General features: G+C 38.2%; 1 protein-coding gene across 1 annotated transcript; it reads left to right on the forward strand.

The window, feature by feature from the left end:
* The first annotated feature begins 9586 nt into the window (after positions 1-9586).
* TMIGD1 (transmembrane and immunoglobulin domain containing 1) lies at positions 9587-13116 on the forward strand. The gene is made up of 5 exons (XM_071447717.1): positions 9587-9659; positions 10566-10844; positions 11636-11914; positions 12707-12810; positions 13084-13116. The coding sequence occupies exons 1-5, from the start codon at positions 9587-9589 to the stop codon at positions 13114-13116; spliced, it is 768 nt and encodes a 255-aa protein (XP_071303818.1).
* The last annotated feature ends 323 nt before the right edge of the window (positions 13117-13439 follow it).

Consider the following 13439-nt stretch of genomic DNA (forward strand, 5'->3'; position numbering starts at 1 on the left):
ATTCCTCACAGAGGGAGCGAGGGATGACCCCACAGCAGGGAAGTTAAAGCTGCTAATATTGTTTGGCAGCACTTCACAAGATCAAATCACTGCTTGGTTTTCCAGCAGAGAGCACTTCCAAGAAATCCCACTGGTGATGAAAGTTCCTAGGTAGACAAAAATATCTGAGGTCCAGGCTGTAGAGCAGCCACAGCACAAGAGAGTGTTGAAAGAGAAGCAGCTCTGGGAATTCTGCTCAGGAATGTCCTGTACTTGCCATCAGCATGAAGCAGGCACCAGGTTTAGCATCCTCCCTAGTCATGAGTGTGGCTTCAGCTTTCTACAGGATTTCCTGCCCTTGAGCTCCTGCCAAGGTGATCCCAGGGATCTCAGCCGGTTTCCAGCACTCCCAGATGACTTTGCTCCCCTTCCATGGGTGGGTACCCAGCAGGTGGCATCCACGTCCAACACTTGTGCTGGAGCCTCACCTTCCTGAGGGTTTCTCTTCCACTTTATGGATCCCAGCATCTGTTTCTTCATTAATGCCTCTTTTCCATTAGATTTTATTTTAAAATTTCAAAATATTCATTGATGTAGTGTTTCTTTAGTTATTCTTATTCCATCCCAAGGATAAAGTTCAATCATCATTCCTCTGTGTTCAGTGGCATGGCACATGAACCTTTATATAAAGATCATCAGAAAATAGATTTACTAACAAATTTATGAAAAAATACTTGAGTTCTGTCGGTCTCATCAGCGAAAAATATGCTGGATCTAGGCTGGGAGAAATCAGGGCACATCACACCTCCATAATGTTTTTAAAAAACATTGGAAATACAGGCTTTGTGGGATAGACAGAGCTGGGGGATAGACATATAGGATAGTGTATGGGGCAAGGCTTGGGGGGCTGAGCCCTGGCCTCTGGCTCATCACTCAACGACTTGGACCGAAACTTCTGCATGGAGGGGGTGGGATCTGAGTGATTGACAGAGAGCCAGGGTGGGGTTTGGGGATGATCTCATCCCGGGAGAGGGAGAACACAGGAAAAGGGAGGGGGGTACAGTTTGGGATAAACCATTTGGGAAAAATAGGGGGATACAAAACAAAATGACTTCAAAGTACTACAAAGTATAAAAATGCACTACTGCAGGTTTGGGCAGCACCAAATAAAATGTCATAAAATGCTTTAAAAATAGAAAAATTAAAAATAAAAATTAAATAAAATTAGAAGAACAAAATTAATTTAAAATAAATGAAAAACAAAATAAAAACTGTAAAGTGCTGTAAAGTGCCATAAAAGTTCCATAAAAGGTAGTGCTGTAATGCAAGACCCTCAAACACCACCACAATCACCAGCTTGAGTGGGTCTGGGCAACACCAAAAAAAATAAAAAGCTTTAAAAATAATAAAATTTAAAAAAAAAAAAGTTTTAAAAATAGAAAAATTAAAAATAAAAATTAAAATGAAAAAAATAAAATAAAAGCTTTAAAAAGAGAAAAATTAAAAATTAAATAAGAAATAAAATTTAAAAAATAAAATAAAAAGCTTTAAAAATAGAAAAATTTAAAAAAATTAAATAAAAAATAAATTAAAAAATAAAATAAAAAGCTTTAAAAATGGAAAAATTAAAAATAAAAATTAAAATGAAAAAAATAAAATAAAAGCTTTAAAAATAGAAAAATTAAAAATTAAATAAGAAATATAATTTAAAAAATAAAATAAAAAGCTTTAAAAATAGAAAAATTAAAAATAAAAAAAAATATATAAAATTAGAAAAATAAAAAAGAGCGTCAAAAAAAGAAAAATTAAGAATTAAAAATTAAATAAAAAATAAAATAAAAAGCTTTAAAAATAGAAAAATTAAAAAAATTAAATAAAAAATAAATTTAAAAATAAAATAAAAAGCTTTAAAAATAGAAAAATTAAAAATAAAAATTAAAATGAAAAAAATAAAATAAAAGCTTTAAAAATAGAAAAATTAAAAATTAAATAAGAAATAAAATTTAAAAAATAAAATAAAAAGCTTTAAAAATAGGAAAATTAAAAATAAAAATTGAATAAAAATAAAATAAAATAAAATTAAAAGCTTTAAAAATAAAACAATTAAAAATAAAAATGAAAAAATAAAATTAGAAAAAAAAAAAGCTTTAAAAATAGAAAAATTAAAAATAGAAACTAAATTTAAAAAAATTAGAAAAATAAAATAAAAAGCCTTAAAAATAGAAAAATTAAAAATAAAAACTAAATAAAATATAAAATTAGAAAAATAAAAAAGAGCATCAAAAAAAGAAAAATTAGGAATTAAAAATTAAATTAAAAATACAATAAAAAGCTTTAAAAATAGATAAATTAAAAATAAAGGTTAAATAAAAATAAAATTAATAAAATAAAATAAAAAGCTTTAAAAATAGAAAAATTTAAAAAAAATAAATAAAAAATAAATTAAAAAATAAAATAAAAAGCTTTAAAAATAGAAATATTAAAAATAAAAATTAAAATGAAAAAAATAAAATAAAAGCTTTAAAAATAGAAAAATTAAAAATTAAATAAGAAATAAAATTTAAAAAATAAAATAAAAAGCTTTAAAAATAGAAAAATTAAAAATAAAAACTAAATAAAATATAAAATTAGAAAAATAAAAAAGACCGTCAAAAAAAAGAAAAATTAAGAATTAAAAATTAAATAAAAAATAAAATAAAAAGCTTTAAAAATAGAAAAATTAAAAAAATTAAATAAAAAATAAATTAAAAAATAAAATAAAAAGCTTTAAAAAGAGAAAAATTAAAAATGAAAATTAAAATGAAAAAATAAAATAAAAGCTTTAAAAATAGAAAAATTAAAAATTAAATAAGAAATAAAATTTAAAAAATAAAATAAAAAGCTTTAAAAATAGGAAAATTAAAAATAAAAATTGAATAAAAATAAAAAAAAAAATTAAAAGCTTTAAAAATAAAACAATTAAAAATAAAAATGAAAAAATAAAATTAGAAAAATAAAAAGCTTTAAAAATAGAAAAATTAAAAATAGAAATTAAATTAAAAAAAATTAGAAAAATAAAATAAAAAGCTTTAAAACTAGAAAAATTTAAGATAAAAATTAAATTAAAAATTTTTAAAAATCGAAAAATTAAAAATAAAAATTAAATAAAAAATAAAATAAAAAGCTTTAAAAATAGATAAATTAAAATAAAGATTAAATAAAAATTAAAAATAAAATTAAAAAAATAAAATTAAAAGCTTTAAAAATAGATAAATTAAAAATAAAAATTAAATAAAAAATAAAATTAAAAAAACAAAATAAAAAGCTTTAAAAATATATTAAAAATTAAATAAGAAATTAAATTAGAAAAATAAAATAAAAAGCTTTAAAAATCAAAAAATTAAAAATAAAAACTAAATAAAAAATAAAATTTAAAAGATTAAATAAATACTTTAAAAATAAAAGAATTAAAAGTAAAAAAAAATAAAATTAGAAAAACAAAATAAAAAGTTTTAAAAATAGAAAAATTAAAAATAAAAACTAAATAAAATATAAAATTAGAAAAATAAAAAAAGAGCGTCAAAAAAAGAAAAATTAAGAATTAAAAGTTAAATAAAAAATAAAATAAAAGCTTTAAAAATAGATAAATTAAAAATAAAGGTTAAATAAAAAAAAATTAATAAAATAAAATAAAAAGCTTTAAAAATAGAAAAATTAAAAATAAAAACTAAATAAACAATAAAATTAAAAAAATTAAATAAATGCTTTAAAAATGAAACAATTAAAAATAAAAAATAATAAAAAATTAGAAAAAAAAAGCTTTAAAAATAGAAAAATTAAAAATAAAATTTAAATAAAAAATAAAATAAAAAATAAAATAAAAATTAAATAAAACCCGTAAATGTTCCATAAAAGGTAGTGTCGTAAAGCGCGACTGCCGTAAAGCAACACTGTCGTAAAATCTGCCGTAAAGCAACACTGTCGTAAAAGGTGCCGTAAAGCAACACTGTCGCAAAAGGTGCCGTAAAGCGCGACTGTCGCAAAAGGTGCCGTAAAGCGCGACTGTCGTAAAAGGTGCCGTAAAGCGCGACTGTCGTAAAAGGTGCCGTAAAGCGCGACTGTCGTAAAAGGTGCCGTAAAGCGCGACTGTCGTAAAAGGTGCCGTAAAGCGCGACTGTCGTAAAAGGTGCCGTAAAGCGCGACTGTCGTAAAAGGTGCCGTAAAGCAACACTGTCGTAAAAGGTGCCGTAAAGCAACACTGTCGTAAAAGGTGCCGTAAAGCGAGACTGTCGTAAAAGGTGCCGTAAAGCAACACTGTCGTAAAAGGTGCCGTAAAGCGCGACTGTCGTAAAAGGTGCCGTAAAGCGCGACTGTCGTAAAAGGTGCCGTAAAGCGAGACTGTCGTAAAAGGTGCCGTAAAGCAACACTGTCGTAAAAGGTGCCGTAAAGCAACACTGTCGTAAAAGGTGCCGTAAAGCGCGACTGTCGTAAAAGGTGCCGTAAAGCGCGACTGTCGTAAAACTGCCGTAAAGCAACACTGTCGTAAAGCTGCCGTAAAGCAACACTGTCGTAAAACTGCCGTAAAGCGCGACTGTCGTAAAAGGTGCCGTAAAGCAACACTGTCGTAAAAGGTGCCGTAAAGCGCGACTGTCGTAAAAGGTGCCGTAAAGCAACACTGTCGTAAAAGGTGCCGTAAAGCGCGACTGTCGTAAAAGGTGCCGTAAAGCGCGACTGTCGTAAAGCTGCCGTAAAGCAACACTGTCGTAAAACTGCCGTAAAGCAACACTGTCGTAAAACTGCCGTAAAGCGCGACTGTCGTAAAAGGTGCCGTAAAGCGAGACTGTCGTAAAAGGTGCCGTAAAGCGCGACTGTCGTAAAAGGTGCCGTAAAGCGCGACTGTCGTAAAAGGTGCCGTAAAGCAACACTGTCGTAAAAGGTGCCGTAAAGCGCGACTGTCGTAAAAGGTGCCGTAAATCGCGACTGTCGTAAAAGGTGCCGTAAAGCGCGACTGTCGTAAAGGGTGCCGTAAAGCGCGACTGTCGTAAAACTGCCGTAAAGCAACACTGTCGTAAAGCTGCCGTAAAGCAACACTGTCGTAAAACTGCCGTAAATCGCGACTGTCGTAAAAGGTGCCGTAAAGCGCGACTGTGGCGTTTTATGGCACCACCTTTTATGGAACTATAACAGTACTTTACAGCACTTTACGGATTTTATTTTGTTTTTCTTTATTTTTAAATTAATTTTATTTTTTAATTTTCTTTTTATTTAATTGTTATTTTTAATTTTTCTATTTTTACAGCTTTTTAATTTTTTAAATTTTATTTTTATCTTTAATTTTTAGTTTTAATTTTTCTGTTTTTAAAGCTTTTTATTTTATTGTTTTATTTTATTTTTTATTTAATTTTTAGTTTTAATTTTTTTATTTTTAAAGCATTTATTTTATTTTTTTAATTTAATTTTTAATTTAATTTGTTTTCATTTTTTTATTTTTAAAGCATTTTTTAAATTTAATTTTTATTTTTGATTTTTCTATTTTTAAAGCTTTTTCATTTTTTAATTTTATTTTTTATTTAATTTTTAGTTTTGGTTTTTCTATTTTTAAAGCTTTTTATTTTTTTAATTTTATTTTTTATTTAATTTTTATTTTTGATTTTTCCATTTTTAAAGCTTTTTTTTATTAATTAATTTTTATTTTTGATTTTTCCATTTTTAAAGCTTTTTTTTTTTTTCATTTTTATTTTTAATTTTTCTATTTATAAAGCTTTTTATTTTATTTTATTTGGTGCTGTTCAGACCAACTCAAGCTGGTGATTGTGGTGGTGTTTGAGGGTCTTGCAGTTACCCTGATTAATAGGTAGAGATGATGTTTGGAGGCCACAGTGTTACAGGTAGGGGTTAAACAGTTTTTTAGGGTCTTTCAGGTGATTTTTCAGGGATTTTTAAGGATATTTTAAGGGGTTTTTTTTCAGGAGTTTTTTAGGAATTCTCTGGAAATGTTTAGGATACCTTTAGGGCTTTTTCAGGGCTTTTAAAATAATTTTTAGGGTGTTTTAATGACTGTCTTACCGGGGCGCCCCAGCCACCCAAGCCACCCCGTGCTGGCGCCGCGGCACTCCAGCCCAGCCTCCCATCAGTGCCGCCCGTGGTCGCTTCCCCTCTCCTGCCGCCGCCGCTGCATGGCAGGCCAAGCCACACCTTCCCCACCGCACCCTCCCATTTCAGAGCTGCTGGATGGCGCGGGCAAAATAAAACAGGGGATTACACAAGGAAGAAATATAAAAATAGTTGCAACAGATAAAATGAAAGACCTTAATTTCTTCTAATACATTACCCTACCAGCTAGGTTTTAACATTGTTTTCTAATTTTTGGACCAGTACCTGGGTTATTATATGCATATATATTTTTTTCTTCTTTGATTTCTTTTGCTTTTTCTAGAATGACTTTTCTGTGGTCATCAATTTTCAACAATTTGATATATTAAACTTTCTACAAGCACCCCCTTCTTTGGCCAATAAATAGTCTAAAGCCAACCTATTCTGATACCCTACAGTTTTTGCTTGGCTTAGCTGACTTGATATTAACTCCAATGCCTGGGCAGCTCAGATAGTGCTGAGTAAGTTCAAGCAGCATTCCCGGACAGCCTCGGTTCCAGCCCGATTATCTGGCAAGGAGAGGCACTGGATTTGGTGTTACAGTCATCCTCTAACAATGGAAATGTTGCAAAATACATAGCACCACATATTAAGATGGGATTAGAAGTGGGGAACCACAAAGAGTAGGAAGACAGGAGCAGCCTTAGAGCAGAGCCTCAGGCACTATTGCAGAAACATGTTTTCTGTAGCAGGGTTACAGCCACGTTACAGCCTTTGTTTGCTTGACAAAACCATAGATACAACCCTGGGTTTCCACATGTCTGTGCAGATCCTGCCATGCCCCCGACTCCAGGAGCAACCATCAACCCTCACAACTGCTGAGGATAAATCAAGATCTCATCTCCACTCTAATCAAGAGTGTGGAGGATTAGGAATTGTGCTTCCTGCTCCTGCAGGCACTGAGGAGATCCACACAGAACCCAACTGCTGGGAAGTCTGGAGTTGGAGGTTAAGAGACCCGATGGAAAAAAAAACTTCTGCTCAATCTCTATCATGTTCTAAATCTTCTCTGCTCAGGTTTCTAAGGCTTGGATTACACCCAGGAATAGACTGGTGCTTATTAATTAATTCCTTTGAGGCTGTTCAGAGTCATATTTAACAACAGTCTTATTCTGGGTTTGTTGGTGCAGCGTTGCCATAAGGATGACAAGCAGGAACCGGTGTGGTGGATTACTGACTCCAGTCTAATCCAGCCTTGGCAGTGCAGATCCAAGTACCTCAAATGTGAGGGTTGCATCCTTTGCTGTGGAGAGTTATGGAGTTCTTGCCTCCTTGAAGAGGTTCCTCCCAGTCTGAGTCATTAGTGGCTGCTTTGCATTCTGGAACATGAGGTTTATGTCCCTCCAAAAAACATAATGGAAAGGTGGAGAACGCAACCCACAAAACTCTAGACCTCAGTAATTAGACACCCACAAGATTAGTTACACCCTGTATGAAAAGAAAAGTGTAAAAAGCCATTGCGAAAGTAATTCTTACCTGGTCTAAACAGCTGCCTTTCAGTGCCTCTGGCCAGGTAACACCTTGATTTTCTAGTCCCTCTTCCTTCAGCAGATCCTGAGCCCATTGCAAATGAGGACAGTGCCATTGCTCCAGATGAACCTCAGCTCACCTCTCTGCCTGTCATGGACCTGCTGGGACAGAATCTGACCCAGGTCCCCAGGTTGGTGCTGGGTCTCACATCATAACAAACCCTCCCAGAACAGCTGTTGTCTGGCAATCTTCTCCCCTACTGTCATTTCCAAATTAAAAGAAATACTCCCAAACTCCACCCTTTCCTTCTCTACATCCTCATTTACTCCAGACCACCTCCTTCTTCTCCAGAGTCTCAATCAATGCAGTGCAGTGACCAGAGGGAGCACAGACTTCACTTTCCTGCCTTTGGCTCACCTTGTGGTGGGAGCACATGAGCCATTTCCCAGTCCATTCCTTTGAATTCCTCTCTATTTCAACTCAGTTTAATTCCAAACCACAGGGATCACTTTACTCCTAGGAAGAGCATTTGGACTAAAATTTGTACTGGATTGTAAGCCAAAATTTAGTTGAATTCTACAAGGACAGGACAGTTTTTTAGAAAGGGGACTGAGCTCTCTCTTCAAGGGACTTTTGTACACATATACTTTTTAACCAAGAATGACTCCCTATTGGTTTTAATGGTAAACCCATAAACACAGAAAGAATTCTTTTAAGAAAAGAAAAGGTGACCCTTGTTTTCAGCAGCCCCACAAATAAGCAGCACTGTGTGCTCCTGTGCTGTGTGTGCAGGCAGCAGCCCCAGAGCAGGAGCCCTCCCTGCCCATTTCTGTGTCACTGAGCTGGGACACGGTGTCCACAGGCCAAGAAAACACCAAGGACACATCCCAGGCTCCTCCTGCTCATGAAATGCATTTTATGGCTCTGCTGAGCCCATTCCTGATGAGTGATGTGCCTGCAAGGACGCTGGCAGCAGTGACAGCACGTTTGGAGGCTGCAAGGACCCCGTGCTTTGTGACCATGTCACCATCACCCTGCTGAGGTGCAAACAGCAACCTCAGACAGATTTCCACATAGCCAGGTGCTTCAGTTGTGCCCTGGACACACAGCCCAGGCACAGCTGTCCCAGCAGAGGGAGCAGCAGGGACAGACCCCCTTGCTCTGGGCTGGGGGGGGACCCAGGGCTGAGCTAAGCACAAGAGCAGCCTGGGGGTACACACTGGTGAGCAGGACAGTGTCTGCTCTCTCCTCTGCCAACATGCAGTTCAAAGTCTGAATCGGTGAATTTTCTCATTTTCCACTCAAAGGAGGACATGGCAATGGGGCTTTGGGCAGAAAGGGACAAATTGGAGTCTACTCCTGCTCTAGGATTCTCTAGGATAAAATCCCTGTGGCTTGAAATAGTGCTGTGAACACACAGAAAGCTGAGGGGAAAAAAGGTATTATTTTTGGCTGAAAGTCTTTATGGCTGATGCAGGAACTCTCTCATTAGTTACTCATTGCCTCAGAAAGTCTCATAAAACAGCCAGCAGAGCCCAGCAAATACTTCAGTCTTGTGGGAGCTCAGAAATCCAGGAACTGAACGAGGCCTTGAACCCATTTTATAGACTCACTTCTTACTAAACGATCATAAAATATTAAAATTCAGACCCTATAAATAAGGAGGAAAAAGAACTGTGCATTTCCCAGCAGAAGCAGCCTCTCCAGAGACTCTCCCCAAGGTAAGTCCAGTGCTACCTGATCCAGAGACGGGTTCCCCTGCCTGACAGGTGATCAGGGACAACAGACTCATGTAATGGAGATTAGAGACATAAAACCCCTTGAATCTTCTCTGAACTGGAAAATGCCCTGCAACAATGGACCCAGTTTATTCCCTGGTGACCCTGTGCCTGCTGTGGGGCTCTCCCCGGGGTGTCTGATGGCTGCAGGGATTAACCCCTGCAAGCCCTGGGCAGAGGCAGCAGTGCTGTGACCCTCTCTCCCACAGAGCCAGCTCTGCTCGGAGATGGTGCAGAGACGCAGCCTCGCCGTCCCTCACGGAGTCCTTGCTCTTTCCTTCCTGGCATGTGTGGCCACAGGTAAGCAATGGCAAAACCCATCCTGGCTTTGTCCAGGCCCCATCACACCAGTTATTGAAACTGCCCAGGGCTGGGTGATGTGCCACAGCAGCATTTTGAGTGTTCTGGAGATCATCCCCAGAGGACTGTCTGAAAACTGACCTCTGAAAGTAGCAGAGAAAGGAATGGGGAAATGTCAGTGTTTTCCAGGATTATTGTAGCAGGGATGATGAGGCCACAGTTCCAAACCTGCTCTAAGCAGTGATAAGGGTGATAGGTTTGGAACACCTTCAGACAGGGACCTTCAGACTTCTTTATATTCACAGGACCTTAATACCTTTATAATCTGAGCAATATTTTAATTTATTATTCTATGGCCCAGGCTGCAGTAGTGAGTTTCATCCCATTACAATAATTTATTTCCCATCCTGGCTGTTCATTTAGTATGTCCTGAGGTTTGTACCTTTGACAAATTGCAGCTCTGCAACAGCCAGGATACAGCTGAGGGGCTGATTAACTCATTTATACTCCCAAGGGCATCCTGCTCCAACTGAAAAACAGAGTATCAAAGAGTGAGCACAGTGGTGCTGCAGCAGTGATTGGCAGCAGGAGGGTGATGGGATGGGAATGACCTTTGGCTGGGTGTCACAAGTTCTGGCTTCAGACATTTTGTTGTCTCAGGTCAGGCCTTGGTGTTCTGGTAGTCAGCTGCAAAAGGCTGATTTTTATTTTAAATAACTGTGGAGGGAGCTTTGAGATGAAGACAGGTTTTTGTCTCAAAAACTAACATTCCACCTGAAAACAGATTGAAACCTGAAAGTCTCATCCCTCCTCCAAGGTCGAGGCACGGAGAAGTGAGCGTGGCAGCTTTTGTGGGAAGAGTATGGCTTAGGATGCTTAAATGTCCTTGTCCTCCTTCTTCTGCAGGTGTGGAACTGTCTGTGAATAACCACGCTGCTGACTTCACCCTGTCTACAGGGCTCAGCCCTGCCATCTCCCTCTCGTGCCTCGTGCACAACAGCAGCCAGGCCGAGGAGCTGCTCTGGTACCGCGGGGCTGGGCAAGTGGATCTGAAGGATGGCAATAAAGTGAACATCAGCAACATCTGCATCTCCCCGGTCAATGAGTCTGACAACGGGGTCACCTTCACGTGCAGGCTGGCACGGGACAAGGCTGTGCAGGTGTCTGTGACCCTGGATGTGCAGTGTGAGTTGCCCTGGTGGGTTCCTGTGTGGAATGGCTGGGGTGGGATGGAGTCCTGGGCAGAGCAGCTCTGTCTGGGCGGTGTTTTGCACCCTTGTACGCTGTCTTCACCAAGAAAAAATGCGTTTAGGAGGAGATAACTCACGTGATAAGACACTCCCTTCCCACAGTGGTGCTTATGGCTGATCTAAGGGCTCTTTTATAGGAGTGGGTGGGTACCTTAGGTAAGATACTCTGGATATGTCCCTGCCTCCACCTAGGTTATTTCCCAAGGATACAAGTCAGGGCAGAGGAAATACTGGAGTGAAAGTCTCTGCCAATGACTGCCCTCCTCATTCCCAGGGATCAGGAAAGGCTGCACTACTGTGATCTGTTAGACCACTGAACAAGGAGCACGAGGGATGTGAGAAGGGAACTTATTTTGTGTTAAATGTGGGCATTCTATGAGGCTGGAGCAAGGTGGGGTCAGTCTCTTCTCCCAGGTAAAAACCGATAAGAGGAAATAACTTCAAGTTCTACCAGAGGAGACTTAGATTGGGTATTAAGGAAAATTCCTTTACTGAAAGGGTTATCAAGTCCTGGCACAGGCTGCCCAGAGCAGCAGTGCAGACACCATCCCTGCAGGGATTTAAGAGATGTGTAGATGGGGCACATGGGGACATGGTTTTGTGGTGGCCCTGCAGTGCTGGGTTAATGGCTGGACTCAATTTGAGAAGGCTTTTCCAGCCTAAATGGTTCTGTGATTCTATGAGCAGCATTATTAATGTCCTGTTGAACTGCATTCCTGTGAACAGTCCCTCCCCAGCTGAGTGGAGAGGAGACCCTCCAGGTGGAAGAAGAGAAAGATGTTACTCTGACCTGCAACTCCAGATCCAACCCTCAAGGCCAAAGCACCTGGTTAAAGGACAACCAGAGCCTGACCCTGCAGCAAAGTCGCCACAAGCTGTACCAGACCAGTGAGGTCTTTCAGCTCTCCATCAGCAAAGTGCAGAAGTCTGACAATGGGACCTACACCTGCCTGGTGGAATCACGCCTGGGAAAGGGGACAAGGGATTTCCACCTCATAGTTGAAGGTAGCAAGGCTGCTGCTGATTAATAAGCTTTACAAATAACTCTCTGTTCTCCTTTATAATGACAACAATCCATTTATATTATGCAGTGTAAGTTGAGTGTGGTAAATTCCCTGTGTGGATTTCTGAGGGCACAGCAACAGCAAGGAGCTCTCCCTGCACCTGTGCCTGGGACCACAGCACAGGAAGGGCCTCTCCTGCTCTACCTGTTGTTCAAAAGCATTTGGCAACTGTGACCTGGGGCAGGCTCATCCCACTGCTGCTCTTCCCACGCTGACAGGGCACACTCAAGTGTGGTTCAAAGCACCTCAGGTCTTGTGTGAAGCATCTTACTGTGACCACAGGACTCTGTCATGCCCAAATTGCTGCTGGAGGCATGAGAAGTTGTGCTCCAGAGGTGACTCCAGGGGCTGGGTGCTCAGGGCTCAGACTGGTGGCACTAAATCACCTCTGTCCAGACCCCTTTGATTTCTGTCCTCCTGGCACAGGGAGGGAACCAATGTTACCTGTGTCAGTGGTAGCTCTGGGCTGCCTTATTTCTGAGCATAACAGTGCCTGGGGGATCTTCTTCAGGAGCTGATGTTTCAATCCTTCTTCAGTTCACTAAAACACAGGCTCAGCTCCCTCCTCTCCAGGGGACTAACACACAGAGTCAGTCTGTGGACAGCAGGGAGAGCAACAGTTAATTCAGCAGGGACAGCTGTGGGAAAAGAAATGTCTTTCCACAGTTCTGTGAAATGTTCTGGATTATGTGACTGCACAAATTTCTCACATATCCAACTTCTTTCCTGACAGATAAAAAACCTGTTTTTCCCAAGGAGGCTGTTATTGCTGCTGTTGTGGTGGTTACAATCACAATACTTTTTGGAATTGTGGCTCAAAAAGATAAATTTCTTAAGGTATGGAAAGCTCTAGTTTCATAGGAAAAAAACCAGTATCGTTTGCTGCAGTGCCCTGGTTTTTTTCCTACCTTTTCTATTCTATTTCATAATGTTGCTTTTCACTGTTAGAAAACTGCTACAAACTACCTCCTGCTTTAGAATTACCAGTAGATAAATCAAGTATTAGATATTTCATGTGGAAGGCATTATGTACTTGCAACATTTGTAACAATATCCCCACTGACAGGAAACGTGAATGATGACAGGACTGCTTTTTTCTTTTCTTTTCAGTGCTTCAAGAAACCAAAAGAAACAGCTCTGTAAGTATTTGACTGCTTATTCACACTTATTCCAAATGAATTCCTTCTTTAAAATTAAGTTCACTCAGCATAATAAACCCACCATGCTCTTGCTCTGGTGAACATCAGCCCTGTCCCAGCAGAGAGGGGTCCCTGGGAACAGGACAGGACACACACAAATCCTGCCCTTCCCCGGCCATCCCAGGGCTCTGGCTACCCCTGTGTGTAACCATTGGAAGGGAAAAATCCCTAATGTCATATCCTCAGCCTGCTGGCAGCTTTCTGGAGCTGAACACAGCCCTGATGAATTCAACTTACTTGTGGTTCTTTTTTTCTAGGAGGTGATTT

Source organism: Agelaius tricolor, unplaced genomic scaffold (assembly GCF_023055355.1).
Source record: "Agelaius tricolor isolate 1412-34295 unplaced genomic scaffold, bAgeTri1.0.p SCAF_25, whole genome shotgun sequence".
Lineage (NCBI taxonomy): Eukaryota > Metazoa > Chordata > Aves > Passeriformes > Icteridae > Agelaius > Agelaius tricolor.

Bases quoted from the DNA above. Each gene is read 5' to 3' on its own strand.
- TMIGD1 (XM_071447717.1), top strand. From the start codon at position 9,587: ATGGTGCAGAGACGCAGCCTCGCCGTCCCTCACGGAGTCCTTGCTCTT. The intron at 9,660-10,565 runs GTAAGCAATGGC...CTTCTTCTGCAG, and splicing joins CCTGGCATGTGTGGCCACAG to GTGTGGAACTGTCTGTGAAT. The intron at 10,845-11,635 runs GTGAGTTGCCCT...TCCTGTGAACAG, and splicing joins TGTGACCCTGGATGTGCAGT to TCCCTCCCCAGCTGAGTGGA.